Source organism: Sebastes fasciatus, chromosome 11 (genome assembly GCF_043250625.1).
Source record: "Sebastes fasciatus isolate fSebFas1 chromosome 11, fSebFas1.pri, whole genome shotgun sequence".
NCBI classification, from domain to species: domain Eukaryota; kingdom Metazoa; phylum Chordata; class Actinopteri; order Perciformes; family Sebastidae; genus Sebastes; species Sebastes fasciatus.
In genome coordinates this window covers 13419652-13436229 of record NC_133805.1, presented here as the reverse complement: position 1 = coordinate 13436229, position 16578 = coordinate 13419652, and the positions used below count along the sequence as shown (strand labels likewise).

The window sequence follows — 16578 nt, the reverse complement described above, 5'->3', positions numbered from 1 at the left end:
TATCATTTATCTGTTTTTTTGTTTTTGGTCTTCATTATAGTTCTAATAAATATGTGATGATGAATTGTTTTAAACCGGAAGAAGTGGAACAAAATCGAATCACTGGGTGTAAAATTAGATAATTTGTTGTCGTGGTCTGATCAGATTGATGACATTGTTTCCACGATGGGAAAGGGTCTTGCAATTTCAAGGAAATGTTCTGCCCACAGTCTGTTCCAGCTTTTGTTATGGTTGACGTTGTTCGGTCATTAGCAGCTGAGAAACATCTAAAAAAAAACAACTTCATATTGCACAGAACAGAGCAGCCAGATTAGATCTTCATTGTTTTTTTTTCGTGCTAATGTGTGTGAGTATCATTTAAACCTGCAGTAGGCAGAATGTTTTTTGCATCATTGGTTCAAAAAGTCCATAATAACCTTTCAGCATATTGTAATTCAAGTGTTCTGGGAGAAAACTAGACTCCTGCACCTCCTCATGGCTCTGTTTTCAGGCTTTAAAAAATCTATATCTAAATACTTTGGCCAATCACAGGTCATTTCAGAGAGAGAGCGTTCCTATTGGCTGTTCATTCAACGGAGGTAGCTGTCAATCACTCTCTGATTGGTTGTTTTCCTCCGGTCTGTGAAATCTTGCAGATGCCATTAGGAGCACCGGAGGACTCAGAGGAGCATGATTTTTTTCAGATTACCTATCTCATGCACTACTGAGGGACCGTTTTATAAAAATAACTTTTTCAATCATATTTGCTCAAGTTCTACCTACTGCTGCTTTATACCTGATGCTAAATGTTGAGTCTAAATTCAAATCTGTTATTCATGATTTTGTTCAGCTTTTGTGGCCTACAGCCTAATATTTTGAGAGGATAATGATGCATATCATGTTTTCAGGCTCTTGGCCTGAAAAGTGTGCTACACCAAATATATATCTATATATATTTTATACACTCAAACCTCTCAGCACTATTTGCTATTCAACAAATAGGCAATACCAGAATCAGCAACCTTGAATTTGCAGCTTAAGCTCTAATAAATCCAACATAAATAAATGTAGCTGTAGACATTCAAGCACAAATACACCATCAATCATCTAGTACTCCAACTTCATCTATGTGTGTTGCTTTTCAATATAGTTTCTCTGCAGACAACAGTAATGGTCGGGGAGCTGAGCCTCTGTACCAGAACAGCAGGGTCACAGTTTGCTCCAGCAGCTCCTCAGACGAGCCCGACAGCATCAGGAAACCTCCTCACGTGGAGAAGGAGCAGAAGAAGGACCGAGGGCCCAAGCCCGCCGCTGCTCGGGAGGCGATGGAGTCCCCGTATGAAACTGGTTACACCACCGGAGACACTGGCAACGAGCTGGACCGGGACCACACAGATCACCTCTACAGGTGGGCCACTACCAGCTAATACTGACAGCTGGGTGTGTTTGTCATCTGAGCATTTAAACATGTTCATTTGTACAGCACATACTACCCAGGGGCAGTACAAAGTGTTTTTCTATAATTCATTAAAGCAAAAAAAAACACAACATAAAACATTAAAGGGACTGTTTGTAACTTTTTACACGTCTAAATCTACCGGGTCGGGATCCCATGTGGCCGGACACTCTGCTCCTCTGCCTGCTTGCCTTCACCAACACACAGCGCGCGTTCTCGCTGTCTCGCGCCACCTCTAGACGTGAACGCGCGCTCACTCCACACTACAGAAGAGTTAGTTTAGCTCTGCTGAAATAACTGCTGCAGCTCCTCCAGACCAACAGAGGTTTCCCATGTCTTGTGAAGTGGCGGGGCTCTGCAGCGAGTTACTTTATCGCCTCCGACCGGGTGCTGGTGTCTCCCTGCGGTCGCAGTCGGGACGGCGATAACGTTTCTCTTCCGGGGCTGAAGCAGGAAGAGAAACACTAGGATCAGATCTAAATCATGTTCATGGAGAGACCTCAGTCTGGTCAGCTAACATTACTGCCAAGCAGGTGAAATATAGAGTGATATTGTGGTTTTAGCTGACGTGTGTCGCCTCAGTTTTGAGCGATGCTCGTTCAGGTATATTTAGAGCGAGCAAGCGCGAGCCCAACGCTGACTTTCGTTGACTTAACAGCCACAGGTGTCGCTGTTAAGCATTTCTGAAAGTTACAAATAGTCCCTTTAAAAAAAATTGGGGTGAATATGATACTTAAGTTTAGTTACTGTAATCCAACAGAAACATTGTTATTTCACTGGAGAGCTGTATTGTCTACATGCTCCTTCAGATATATTTTTATGTATTCTTTTTGTAGTTCAAGGCAGGAAAAGACTGAGTGTAAAGATGTTGAATATCAGCATTTTGTTTGCTATTAGCAGCTTGAAGCAAGAAAAACTTGTCAGTTTTTAAAAAACCCTCGGCTGAACCCAAATTAAAGTATTTAAGACCAATCTGAGAGGAAGCCCCACTTCCCTCTGGCTTTACTTTTTCTCTAATTAATCACAGTATCAATGGATGTGCCCTGCTCAGAAAGAGTATTCATGTTATTTCAGAATAAAATGCTGTTATATTACAAATACTGGCATCACTACTGTCTTTAAGGCAAGTTGGCCAACTGTTTTTTTTTAATTATTATTCTAATTAAATACTGGTAAGACTGATAAAACAAGCTCATCCCTTTCTCTTTTCGCCACTGCCTCAATAATTGTTTTAATTTAATAATCATTTCATGTCTTCATGTTAATATCCCACTCCAGGCTGTACCCAGAGATAACTTCAGACGAGCAGCGCCGCCAGTACAAGAGGGAGTTTGACTCCGACCTGGCGCGCTATAAGAGCCTCTGTGCTGAAATGGATGAGATCAGCGACCAGATGCACAAGCTGAGCCGAGAACTGGACATATTGGACGGAGGCTCCATGAAGTACCAGGTAGAGGAAAACAGTAGGGAGTAGATCACAGTGGAAAAACTCAGGGCCGACTGCCAGACTATACAGTCATAGCTGTGCCTTTTAATTAAACAGCTTCCTCAGTATGATGAGTCTATTGGACTGCCATAGAAACACAAAACTGAACCAAGCCACAGTTCACCTTTGTGCTACAATTTCAGAATTCTCTTATATTGTTAATGTATGTTATAAAGTCAGCACATTTCAGTAAGATAATTTGTATTTCCATTTTCAGGGTGTGGCAGACGAGTATAACCGACTCAAAGACCTGAAAAAGGTGAGTGGAATTAGATCTGTAGTATCATAATGTGAAGTTAAAGGAATAGTTGGGCATTTTGGGAAATAGGCTTCTCTTTCTTGCCGAGAGTTAGATGAGAAGATCGATACCACTCTCATGTTTGTACGGTTAATATGAAGCTGCAGCCGGTTAGCTTAGCTTAGCATAAAGACTGGAAGCAGGGGGAAACAGCTAGCCTGGCTCTGTACAAAGGTAGCATTTCTTGGAGTCTCAGCCGTTACCTGACAACATCACCAAATTTAAATTGTCACAATAGTTAATTGTAATAGGAAGTAAAATCTTACAAAGACACAAGAAATAGTCTGGTTTGGCGCATAACCACTTATAACACTACAACTTGCTGTTTCCGCCTGTTTCCAGTATCATGTCAAGCTAAGCTAACCGGCTCCGAGCTTCATATTTAACGCAGATATGAGAGCGGTATTACCTGATATTCTTATCTAACTTAAAAAAAAGGTGAATGAACAAATTTCTCAAAACTATTTTTCTACTTGTATCGCTACTACTACTGATAATGTTGATTGTTAAAGGAACAGTGTGTGACATTTTGGGGGATATGATATTCATAACTATGTTTTCATGTGTATAATCACCTGAAACTAAGAATCGTTATGACAAACCAAACACTGGCTCCAGAGAGAGCTTTTTGCGTTTTTATGTTACCTGAAGACCACCGTAGTAGACCTCCGACACGTTTGTGAAACTGCTGTAACGTGAGCTGCAGTGTGCAAAACCGTAGTACCGCCAGCCGCCATCTGACTTCTGTTGCTCCTAAAGTGGTGTTATCATGGTAAGGATGAGTAAGGCGCACGGCGTTACCACGGTTTTGCACTCGGCGGCTCACGTTACCACAGTCTTGGAATGGAAGGAGTGAGCGGAGGGGTACTCAGTTGGTTGCAATCTGCAACCACACCACTACATGCCGCCAACTACTACACACTGTCCCTTTAATATCCACTTTCTTAAATTTCTCTTTCTTCTAGACGTCAGACTATCAAGCAAAGAAGAAGCAGTGCAAAGAACTTCGGCAAAAACTTTTCCACATCAAACGTCTGGTGAAAATCTTTGACCAAGGTCTGTGTTAAGTGTGTCTTAATAATCTGTCCAAACAGCCGAGGATGAACACTGACAAGGTGTGACCCGGCTAAAGAGACAAGGATTTATCCTCCGTTTTGTCTCCAGTTTTACTGCTTTGCTGTTTGAAGTTCAGCCTTCATACTGGCCTTACAGTCACTGAACCTCAACTGGTTTTGACCCTGATGTTTACAACTTCTGTATTACTTTGCAGCTGTCGGAGTAGATTACTGTTGCGTCAGAGCTACTGATCGACTTTTCTGTGTGGTTGTAACAACATGGCACTATTAACATTTGAATTTGTTGAACCTTGTGTTAGATTTTTACTTTAAATGTCAATGACAATTTGACTTTATTGTTCAATTGTTACAGAATGTTGTAGTATGGGAAGTAATGTATCAGTTTTTATACAGAAATAATGTCATGAATGAAGATATAACAGAAACGGAGAACATGATTTAAGTAAATCAGCAGTTTAAACATATGAATTCCCTTTCAGAATACACTTATACATTTATGGTACATGTTGCAGTGTTTATTTGGCATTCTTCATACAGATGTAATTACAACACTTTTCAAGTAGTTTGAAAAAAAAAAAAAAAACATAACAAAAGACACATCGTCATCTTTTGATTCTTTTAATAACGTTGCCATACACATGTAATTTAAAAATGTAAGAACTCAGTAACACAAAGATAAGAAAACATTAATAGTATATTTTTCTTTTTTTTTCTCTCGATGACATGTTTGTGTGGGCTGTTGCCTAAAAGAATATCCAAACAACTTTCAAAAGGCCCGGCGGTAGATCATGAAGCAGAGTTACATCCTTCTACTTTGTGTTTGAAAAAAAACTAAATTGCTGAAATATGTCGTATTTAGAGTTGATTTCGTTCTTTCCTTTCAAATATTTCACTCTGGATTTTGTAAACTCGCCTCTTGAAATACCTGTGTGAGGTAAATCCTGGTGGACCAGCGAATCAGGGCCCATCTTCTTTGAACTTTGTCACAGATAGCGTGATGTTTTGGCATTGAATATCCTCCAAGTGCAGTTTTCCCACCAGATTTTCATCCATTACAGTATCATCTTGCATCATTCACAACAGTAGAGACTCACTCAGAACATCTCTATGTCATATCAGCTGTAATGGCATGAAGATAAGCTTGTTTTGTCACCCTATTCGACGGTTTCAGGCCATTATATAGGCGTTTTGATTGCTATAAGCACCATAGATGTGGGTCAGTAGGGGCCTACTGGGTTGTAAAAGTGAAAGCAAAACTTAAAAGCAACATGTTCTAACACGTAAAACTGAATGAAATGTTACGTTTTGAAAGCAAACAAAGACTTCTTTAGGTTTAGGCAACAAAAACAGTTAGGTTTAGAGAAAAACATTGTGTTGTGGCTTAAAATAATTACATTTCAAAACTGAAAGTGAAACTTAGCGCTTATAAACTCAAAGACACACGGGATGTGAACCCCGGCTCCTGGTGAAAACGCCAAGCTATCTATACTACAGCGCATGGCTCCTGTCATAATTACTTAGGTAGCTAGAGGTCGCTGTCGTGTTCTTTTATACTTTCTTTCTCTGATCTACCATGTGAATAGATGATAAAACCTGCTATTGGGTGTAGTAGGCCCCTATTGACCCATATCTATGGTGCTTATAGCGACTGATAACGCCTATTTAATGGCCTGATAACAGTCTAATCGGCTGCTTTTTTGACATCTAAACAGATGACAGAGGTATTTTCATGTAAATACATATAGAAAAAAAACATTTAGGATCTAACAGTGAAAGCAATACTTAAATGTTTAAATGAACCTTTAATTACATAATGTAAAAGAATAAAACCGTCTCCAAAACAACATTTGAACATGCAAAAAGACAATGTTGGCCTCAATATATGTACATTTCAATACATTTCTCACGGGCTCATCACCCCCAGAAACAGAGACTGATCAACGTAAACTGGTATTTAATTAGTATTATAAACTCTCTCACCGCCAACTAATAACTAATTCTTGTATCTTGAGTTGTTTTACTAGAACCCGAGTTGATGTCAGCCTGCCGTTTCTCAATAATAATAAAAAACAAAACAAGCTTGATCCAAACAATGCTTAATAGCTGAATTCACCTCATTCAGTCAGTCAAAATTCATATTCAAAACACAAGTCAAAATCACTTTGGGGATCTTTTTTTTAAAAAAAGATACAAGACGAATGCTTCATGTTTCATGTGTCCCAAATTCAAAATGAATAACAAGGCAGTTGTCAAAAAGAAGGCGGTTTCTGGTGAACAACATTTACAGAGGTTTGTGTTTAGGAAATATCAGACTGAAGCATTCTGATGTCTAGTGAGGTATTAGTCCACTCTCATGTAACTGTGGCGTTTTTTTTGACAAAATCTTTCAACTACAGCAACAGTGAGCCCTGTGAATGAATTTAAATGCATTGTTCACTCGACGGTGAGGCAGTCACTAGAGTCCATTCGTCTCTTTCTCTCTGCTAAACCATCTCTGAGGATGATGTGATAGACTTTGGTGATTTTTCCTTGGTTTTGTTTTCTTTCTGTTCCATCTGATCGGCTCCTTGGCTTCTTCCTTAGTGTTGAAGCTAAGAGAGCGGTGAGTTCAACGAGGCCTTTACTTTGTCTTAGTTCACCACTGTTTAATTAGATCCGTTCTAATCGTGGTTACCGTGTTGTAATGTTGTGAGGATAAAAAGGTCACTGACTGTATCACAAATGATGAGCCATGGAAAATGAGCCCATGTGGGGGGAAAACTGTTGTGCTGCTTTTCAGCGGCGGGACAGTTTTGTCCTCTAGATGTTTTTGTAGCAGGGTGCTGCTGCCCTCTACATGAAAACTGTGGCGTCTTTAGTCACTATGGCGTGTGGGTGGTGACATGACTGGCTGTGGCCGCCATATCGGAGCCCAGCATGAAAAGCTGGTCTCTGGCCTGAGACCTGGCACCAGAACGACTGGGCTGGCGACAAGACAGATCCAGCCTGGCACTGGCTCCTCTTCTTCACTGGAGGCCCGCGTGGAGACAGAGGGCTCGTGTCACGAGGGGGAATAGAGCGGTTACAGTACAGTACATATGACGGCCAGCTGGCACTGCAGTTTGATAACCACACAGATGGATAGTGATGAGTCAGGAGGTTTCCTGCGGGTCCTTGTCGTCACTAATCCCAGACGGAGACCTCGTCCGCGAGGGGGGGCTATTGTCCTGGGACATACGGCCAGCTGATGGAGCTTCCGGAGAGCTGCATGTCCCGGATCAGCGTCTCGATGGGTGTCTTTCCTACCAGGCGCATGAAGAAGAGCTGCGAGATGAGGCTGGCGGGGACGGCACGCAGGGCGGGGAGGCGCAGGAGCAGGCGTCCGAAGCGCTGAGGCTGACTCGGGTACTGCATCCTCTCATACTCCGTCAGAGCAACCTGAGCCTTCTCCTGCAGAGACTCCACGTGGACCGGGTCTGTGAGACCACAGGCGTCTGAGAAGGAAGGAGGGAGGAGGGAGGAGGCAGTTATTTAATAGTGTGGGCAGGTTACATAAAGAGTCGTGATGAGCCGAGAGGAAGGTTGAAATCCCAGCAGATAATGTGATAAAATGCCCCTGAGGGGAACACATACAAATATAGTGCCTCGCCATGTCTACACTATAAAAAGAAGACATCTAAAACCTATAAACCCTGATCATCGCTTTAGAGAAATAACAGGATGTGGTCATTTACTTAAAAAGATTTGAATGCTTTTGAATGACACGCACTACCCACTAAGCAATTTGTTTAAGGAAGCCACTTTAAAAAGTCTTAAAATGCACAGTGCTGCATAATGATCAGTGACAGCACTGAATTATACAGCACATAGGGCATTATTGCATTTTCATTAATAAGCCAGGAGATGGTGCCATAGTAGGTGAATTCCCAGATTGGTTGCAAATGTACCTGCAGTTCTCCAGATACTTTAGGCTTACAATGTAATTGTAATTGTAATGTGCTTTCAGACTCTAAATATTTGTGTGTGTTCAATTCCTATTTTGTGGTAATCTATAAGAGGGACACCTCAACTATTTTGCACATGAAGATGTAGTCGTGCTTAGTCCTACTCCGCATGTGAAAACAGTTGTTTAAAGAGGACCTATGTGCTTTTTCCCTTTCCTTTAGTGTGTTATATCTTTTTTTTTGTGCATGCAAAAGGTCTGTAAAGTTACAAAGCCCAAAGTCCATGCCAAAGGGAGTTACTCTCCCCACAGAAACACTGCTCCTGAACTGCTGAAACGCCTTGCTTGAAGTCCCGCCTTTTCTTCCATAACGAGGTGATGTCACCAAATAACACATTTGTACACGTTGAACATTAAAACATGTAAACATATTCTAGTAGAATCCCAAAATACAAGTATGCATATGAAAATAAGCATAATAGGTCCCCTTTAATGTCTTCTGTGGCTTTGCAGGAGCTTTGTGAAGTCTGAAAAGGTAACCCTGATGATGTCATAGTGATGTCATCAGGGTTTTCTCAGCTTAAGCTTGGAAACTACAAATTTCTAAGAGAAAGCTTGCATTGAAAACTGGATGTGTGGAGTTTGAAAGGCGTGAGTTTTACCAGGCAGAGGGATGGGTCCGATGAAAGACGCTATTGCGTCGCATTATGGGAAATGAAGGATCAAGTTTTTTGGAGATGCTAGACACCAACGCCTGGACAGGCCAGACTGGGCACGTCAGCAGCGCGTGGCGGCTACGGAACCTCTTGCTTTTTATTTCGGCGCCCTTGTTAACAGGTAAGAGCAGCTATACAGCCCGGGTGAGCAGTGCGGCTCAACTGCGTGTTCTCTAGAGATTCGAGGTCTCAAGGTAAATATTTATTTTTTACTCCACACCTCCTGTTTCCGTTTTAAAATAAAATCCCTCAGGCGTTTTCTATTTTTATTAATATATACAAAAGACCACACGCTTCTTAGCCTTTTCTGTCTAAAATAAGCAGCGCAGCAGCAGAAACACTGCCAGTGTGGACACCACACGCATGAGAGACGCAGCAGTTCAGCGAGGCAGCTGCAACGAGCTGCTGACGTGCCCAGTCTGAGCCACTGCTGTACTCATTATAACCCTTCCTTCATAATGTGTCTCTCTGAAGTCAAACAACTTTATGGAGAGTGCCCCTTTTAAAAGCGGCCAGGATGGTTCTGTTCTGCAGTACATTGTGTTTCAATAGCAGCAGGTAAAACAGACGAGCAGCAACAATCACCTGGTGAGAACAGCGCGATGGCCTTGAGACAACTGTACTCAGCCGAGTCCACCTGCAGCCGGGTCAGCTTGTCCACCTGGTCCTGGAACACCCTCACCTGGTCCATGAAGGACACCACGCGCTCCGCGGACATGGGCGAGGAGTGGAAGCCGGCCGCGGCCAGCAGGGGAGCCATGTGGAGCGGCAGGGCCGACTGGGCGGCGTTGAGGATGAAGAGCTCGCTCCAGCTCAGCCTCAGCAGGGCCACCTGTGGATTTGTGAGTTTGTTAATCAGATTGACCTACACTGTCATCATCCATTATTAATGTTCACTGTATTCATTGTATATTTATGTTTTGATTTGACAACCTATCCTGTTTCTCTCATACATTTCCATCTGATAACAAGGGAATAACGTCCAAACACATCATATCTAACCTGATCTGACACGGGCAGCTCGGGGAAGTAAGGGATGCTTCTGGCCCACTCCACGGTGCTGAAGAGCAGCCTGGCAGCCAGTTCACAGATGTTATCGATCCCCATGGCGTTATCTGGCCCGGCCTGTTGGTTGTACTGGTGTCCAAACCGACTGCTGGGGTACGGCTCGGCTCGCAGCAGCTGGGAAATGAGCTCCGACACCGGCTGACCGCCGCCGCTCCCGCCGTTGTTGTTGTTGTTGTAGAAGTCGCCACCTCCAAGGCCGCTGGCGCCACCTAGGGGCGTGATGGAGGGGCTGAGGCTCGGCTGAGGTGGGATGCGACCGCGTTGAACTGCTGTAGTTTAGTTGGGGTACAAAGGGGAGGGGAGGGGAGGATAGAGAGAGGAGACAGAGAGGAGATGAAAGCAGAAGAGGAGATAAAGAGAGGAGAAAAAGGGTGAAGGACAAGGGAAGGTATAGGAGGGGATTTGGAGAAGAAAACGGAGAGAACTTAAAACTGAGTTCAGCCAGCGGTGTGTGTCAGATTATCAGAAGACAGGCTTGACCCGCTTAGCAAACTACTCCTCAAGATTAAAGGAGGCACAATCGAGCACAGACTGAGAAGCGTGAAAGTGAGGAGAGATGAAGGTTATCTATGGAAATAAAACAAAGACTCCGAGACAAGAATTTACGCTCAATTCAAAATGTGAAACCTCTGAAATATTAATTCTGGAGGAGAATTATAACATGCTATTGCAGTAACCTTCCTATACCCCCATCTTCCTACACACTGCGCTCAAAAACCCCCCTATGAGAAAAGAACTTAGTGTAGAGGAAGCACCATAGCCGTGACAGACGGCATTACTGCCAACACTGAGGCAGCAGGGCAGACTGCTGAATAGAGATGAGTTCATTTGGGGAGATGAGTTCATTTGGGGATATGAATTCATGTGGCAAGCATCTGCTCTGTTTAAGTGTCCTTGAGCAAGACACTGAATCCTCTTCAGCTTCAGGAATGCTGCTCTGTAGCTGACCCTGACCTCTGACCTCTCTGTGGAGGTGGTCAAGTAGAGGCAATCTCTCTGCAGGGAGCCATAATGTGTCTCATTAGCATGCTTTACGACCTGTGAGCATGAGGGGGGAAAACAACCTTCAAACCACACGACTTGTTTCTGTGCATCTATCGGCGTGACGCTGAACGATGCCTCGCTATGGGCTGCACCACTTAAGGTGAAATCCCCCGTATTGGATTCTGCCCGATCGAGCCAACCAGGCAGACGGTTTGTGCAGCTTCAACCAGAGGCTTAAGGCTCTGGGACGCAGGTGTCTTAGCGCTGTATCCCTCTCAGTCACTCTTACACTGGCACTAGATTAAGCCACTTAGTACATGGCATTGAGCGGACACGCATGGCTTGCTCAGCCATGATAGGGCCGAGACAGCCACGTGTGGCGTTTTCTCTGAGCTCACGGAGCAGAAGAGGGCGAGATAATGACGAAGGCAAATTTAACTGTGATTGATTTTTTTTTTTATGTTCTAAGAGCAGCCGATTGAAGTAATGGAACGACTTTCTGAGGCTCTTCACGGAAGGAAATATCAATTATTTCCTTTTTTTATATCAATTAAATTGCCGTATTTGCAATATGTACAATGACAAGTGTGTCCCACAGTGTCTGCAATGCTTTCCAAGGGGTGAAAATGGATGGCAGATTTACAGATCAGGGTAGACAGATACCTTCTTTGCGCATGCCAACGCGGAAACATTTCTTCAGTCGACAGTACTGGCACTGGTTCCTGTGGTGCTGGTCGATCTGACACTCTCTGTTTGATCTGAGAACATAAACACATGGTGATTAAGATGATGATGATGGGACTATAGATGATTGATTATTACCAACTTTCTTTTGAGTTTTTGGGCTCTGCTTTCACCTCAACAAGTGTTTTTTTCAGGTTTTCATGCAGATGTGTAACCAACCCTGCTTTATATACAGAGTTGTTATATTGATTATATAAGTATAAGACGGCATGATACCAACTCTTCCTTGTTAAAGTGCTCTTGAACATTAATATTGCATCAGATTTACCAGAAGGCTCCAGACAACGTTACCATGCTTAGAAAGCAGATGATTGTATCATACAGTGTTACTTCCATTACATATCTCAGCTGTTCTCATGTGTTTAACATTCTCTTTCATTCGTATTCAACTTAAGTAGAGCTGAAACAATTATACAGGATTCATCAATATATCGATCAACAGAAAATCTGCATCTTTTTTGATAATCAGTTCATAGTTTCAGTTTTTTTTCAAACAAAACATGCCAAACATCTTCTGTGTCTCAAATGTGATATGCTTTTCTTTTCATATGTAATTTTAAATTGAACATGTTGATTTTGTGAAGGGTCGTTTTTCACTATTTATTCACATTTCATAGGTATTGAAAACAATCGTTAGTTGCAGCTGTAAACTCAAGATGATAATTATGGAGCTAAAACTGTATGTGGTGAGTCATCAACAGTAAATAGAGTCAAAGAGTTATACACTCTATCTCTCTATATAATTAATGACAATAAAGGTCATTGTTTAACTTTAACTCTTTTGATGTCGATTATAGAAACACCTTTATTTATGGTTCTGTGCCATGCTTCACGAAAATATACTGTAGCAAAGTAGGGCTGCGATTAACAAGTTTAACAATTAATAGTTTATAATCAATAAGTAACATATTCAATTTACTGGTTTTATTTGACCAAGAGTCCAAAACACAGATATTTAGTGTACATATATACAACATACTAAAATATTTAAAAGTCTGGAAACAGATTATGTTTGGCATTTTAACTTGAAACATTACTAAAATGATTATCACAATAGAAAACTAATTGTTTCAGCTCTATCATAGAGATATTAATATTGTAAATGTTATGTTTGTGGTTCCCTGTAGGATTTATTTCACACAAATTGCTTTGTGTAACTGTAACATCTCATTAAGTTTTCTTTATGCATGATTCATTCAGGAATATTTTGTTTGAACAATTAGGCTAAAATAAACTGAAAAATGGCAGCAACGTATCATGTAAAGAGTTTGATCATTAAAGCAGCAGTGGGTAGAAATGGAGCAAATATGATTTAAAAAAATAAGTTATTTTTATGAAACGGCCTCTATATCCTGACAGTAGTGCATGAGACAGGTAATCTGAAAGAAAATCATGTGCCTCTGTGTCCTCCGGTGCTCCCAATGACACCTGCAAGATTTCGCAGACCGGAGGAGAACAACTAATAAGGGCTGAGCTGGAGCCTTGCCGTCTCTGAGCAGCTGTCAATCACTCGTTAACTCCGATCAAACGGTCAAACTAGGCAGCGCTGATCAAATATGTAGTGATTTTACATGCTGTGCCGAGGCTTCGGAGCGTGTGTCGAGTAATCCAGGAAGTTTTCTGTGAAGCACGTATCGAGGCTTGTATCGTTTTAGACAAATGACGTCATTGAAGACGCCCGAAACCGAAATATAGTTGAGAACTTATTATTCCAGAATAAAAACGAATAATGTCTGACATCTATCATTTTCCTTTAGTTACACAAGCACATTCACTGCCCTGTGCCTGGTTAAACCACTGCCACACATCTGGAATATATGTACCCGTCTGACACTATTTGACCGATGGGTGGTTTCGTGTGCATATGAAGCCCAGATGAAGCCTCGTGAAATGAACCCTTTTGCGAACCAATTTTCTGGAGAGCTTCAGTGCTTCATGGAGCTTCATCTCGCCATCACTACAAATATGAATCAATATTCTGTTACTGTAATGCCTATTTCTCAACTCAATTGTTTTCAGAAATATCGTGTAGTGTACTGGAAAATCGGAAGGTTGGTGGTTAAATCCCCGGCTGCTCCGGGTCACATGTCGATGTGTCCTTGAGCAAGACACTTAACCCCAAATTGCTTCCGAAGGCATAGCCATCGGTGTGTGAATGAGTATTTAGATTAGATCCTGATGGGCAAAGTTGGCACCTTAGCAGCCTCTGCCATCAGTGTGTGAATGGGTGAATGCTGACAACGCTCTCTCTCTTTCTGAAATGACCTGTGATTGGCCAAAGTCTCCGATCAAGGGCTAGATTTGTTAAAGCCTGAAACAGAGCCATGAGGAGGCGCAGAAGTCTAGTTATCTCTCAGAACACTTGAATTACAATATGCTGAAAGGTTATTATGGATTTTTTTTACCCAATGATGCCACAAACGTTTTGCCTACTGCAGGTTTAACACACAAGACTCAACTCTACGTTGTTAGAAAGACAGCAGATACATGTTTATGGAAATTGGTTAAAGTCTCCCGTCACGGCTTGATTTTTTTAAAGCCTGAAAACAGAGCCATGAGGAGGCCTCTGCAAGATTTCACAGACCGGAGGAAAACAACCAATCAGAGAATGATTGACAGCTGCCTCTGTTGAATGAACAGCCAATAGGAACGCTCTCTCTCTCTGAAATGACCTGTGTTTGGCCAAAGTTAGATTTTTTAAAGCCTGAAAACAGAGCCATTAGAGGTGCAGAAGTCTAGTTTTCTCTCAGAACACTTGAATTACAATACGCTGAAAGGTTATTATGGATTTTTGTACCAAATGATGCCAAAAACATTCAACCTACTGCAGGTTTAACACACAAGACTCAACTCTGCAAATTTCCCTACTGTGGGACTAATAAAACAATATCTATCTAACTCTACATTGATAGAAAAGAGAGCAGATGCATGTTCATGCAAAAGAAAATAACTATAATGCATTCATAACTCCATCATGTGTAGCCTATAAGTGTGGCTAGGTGCATGTTTTCTTTTTTATTCAGACTTATCAGACTAAACAAACAAACTAAACTACCCACAATGCTCCCCTCTGTCTCACCTGCATGTGTAGCTGAGGTTGCGCCTCACGCTCCTCTTGAAGAAGCTCTTGCAGCCCTCGCACGTGAACACGCCGTAGTGTTTCCCGCTGGACTTGTCCCCGCACACCACGCAGTCCACCACGCACGACTTGTCCTCGTCCCCGGCCTCCATGTCGCTTCCTCCGGCCTGAGGAGAGCCTTCCTCCTCCTCTCCGCCTCGCAGGTAGCTCTTGTTCTCCGGTAGCCCGTTAGTGCCCCCGTTGGGATCTCCCCAGCCCCCACTCACCATGGCCATCGCTCGGTTACCGAACCACGGCGGAGGAAAACGGGACAGGCAGCCAAGATGTCTGGCTGCTGTCAAGGTAACATAAATATATAAAAGAAATAAAAGAAATAAAAGAAAGTGTGTTCCCCCTCCTCACCTGCACGCCTCTCGTGCTCTCATTAAGGTTATTTTACAAAATAAAAGTCCTCAGGCTGAAAAAAGCAGATGTCAATGAGAAAACACAGCTACAGCTTTGAGGAGGAGAAAAAAACAAACAGTCTCCTCCCACTCCACTATGACCTGGAAACAGTCTCACTGTGGCAACTTTTAGTTTTGCATGCCTGTGGATTTCAATTCAACATTTCTCTTCTTCATCTCCAGCTCCTACTTTGTTGTTTTTCTCCTTTTTTTCTCTGTAGAAGATAGCAGCTCCAGTCTTCTGCACAGGGAACCTTTCACAGGAAACAAGCAGTCAAACACACGGTTGCACAGTCTCTTAAAAAGAGCAAACAATGGCAGAAAAGATTTGCAAATGAGGTGATAATCTCTAACACATACAGCTCTGTCTCTGTAGCAACAGACAGTAATGGCTGCAAAAAGGACCTCGGTGTAGCTTTGCCTGCCTTAGCACATGCCCGTAGAGGCTTTTGACCACCCCTCTTAAAGCACCCCTTACACTGAATCTGCTCTCATTCCTCACATAAAAGCAGCTGACATATTCACCTCTAAAATCCTTGCAGAAATGCTTACCTCGACGTCAATGTGCTGCAAAAATAAATCTCGCTCTAGATCTTCCCTCCATGCAGCGAGGCTGCAGACACAGCTCTGCTATTCTGCTGTAATCCTCTCAGCTGCAGCAGCATTGTGTGAGTGACCCACAAATGAAGACCACATCCAGCAAAAACAAGCTGATGTCCACACATCACTTCTTTCATCTTCTCCTTCTTCCAGGCGGCAGCAGCCGACGAGGCAAGCGACGTGGACCGCTCACCTCCCACAAAGATACACAGCACAAGTCAACACAAGGAAGTGATCTCTCTCTCTTTCCTGCTTGTTGTTGTAGTGCTCGGTGGTGACGATATCCTCCGTGCTGCTTCCTTCCCAAAATAAAAAAAGAAGCAGGATGGTGTCCGTCTGCTCAGCCCTCCATAGTTCCTGTGGTTGCTCTCCAGGCACTCATGCGGGCTTCTCCTCCTCCTCCAGCCTTTTGTCAGTGCTTGCCCACCAAGAACTAATGACTTGCGGCCTAGCCCTTGCTCTTCATCCGTGTGTGTGTGTGTGAAGCCTTTCCCTATGGCGAGCAGGAGGTGGGGGTGGAAGGGACGCTCTTCTCCCTCTCTCTCTCTCTCTCTCTCTCTCTCTCTCTCTCCCTCTTTCTCTCTCAGGCTCCACAAATCAAATTATGATTGAAGAAAATGGCCACAGCAGCCAGAGACGGGCTGGATTTCTCAGCTTTTTTTTTTCTCCTCCTCGCCCCTCTTTCCCCTTGTCTGTTTTCATCCAACCTATTTGTGTGTTGAGAGAG

General features: G+C 42.8%; 2 protein-coding genes across 5 annotated transcripts in view; one reads left to right on the top strand and one right to left on the bottom strand.

Annotated features, from left to right (window-relative positions):
• LOC141776947 (uncharacterized) overlaps positions 1-6404 on the top strand; it is a 24770-nt gene extending 18366 nt beyond the window's left edge. Inside the window, exons 11-14 of the mRNA XM_074650822.1 lie at positions 1130-1387; positions 2714-2885; positions 3139-3180; positions 4185-6404. Of these exons, the coding sequence (XP_074506923.1) occupies positions 1130-1387; positions 2714-2885; positions 3139-3180; positions 4185-4286 (574 nt within the window). The 3' untranslated portion in view covers positions 4287-6404. The remainder of the gene's footprint in view (positions 1-1129; positions 1388-2713; positions 2886-3138; positions 3181-4184) is intronic.
• Positions 6078-16578, bottom strand: LOC141776946 (nuclear receptor subfamily 2 group F member 6-like). Of its 4 annotated transcripts, none has more exons than XM_074650820.1 (6): positions 15804-16578; positions 14809-15505; positions 11649-11743; positions 9936-10267; positions 9519-9765; positions 6078-7768 (listed from the first exon to the last, which is right to left on the bottom strand). In XM_074650820.1, exons 2-6 carry the CDS (start codon positions 15081-15083, stop codon positions 7494-7496), a joined length of 1224 nt encoding a protein of 407 aa, XP_074506921.1. In that variant the 5' UTR covers positions 15084-15505; positions 15804-16578; the 3' UTR covers positions 6078-7493. The 4 variants fall into 4 exon arrangements, with proteins under 4 accessions (XP_074506921.1, XP_074506918.1, XP_074506920.1 ...); XM_074650817.1 differs by having other exon boundaries at positions 9936-10270; positions 15804-16577; XM_074650819.1 differs by lacking the exon at positions 15804-16578 and adding an exon at positions 15612-15693 and having other exon boundaries at positions 9936-10270.

Coding starts and splice junctions, on each gene's coding strand:
- LOC141776946 (XM_074650817.1), bottom strand. CDS start 15,083: ATGGCCATGGTGAGTGGGGGCTGGGGAGATCCCAACGGGGGCACTAAC. Junction 10,271..11,648: donor CGTTGGCATGCGCAAAGAAG/GTATCTGTCTAC, acceptor ACTAAACTACAG/CAGTTCAACGCGGTCGCATC. Junction 7,769..9,518: donor CATCGCGCTGTTCTCACCAG/GTGATTGTTGCT, acceptor CTTCCTTCTCAG/ACGCCTGTGGTCTCACAGAC.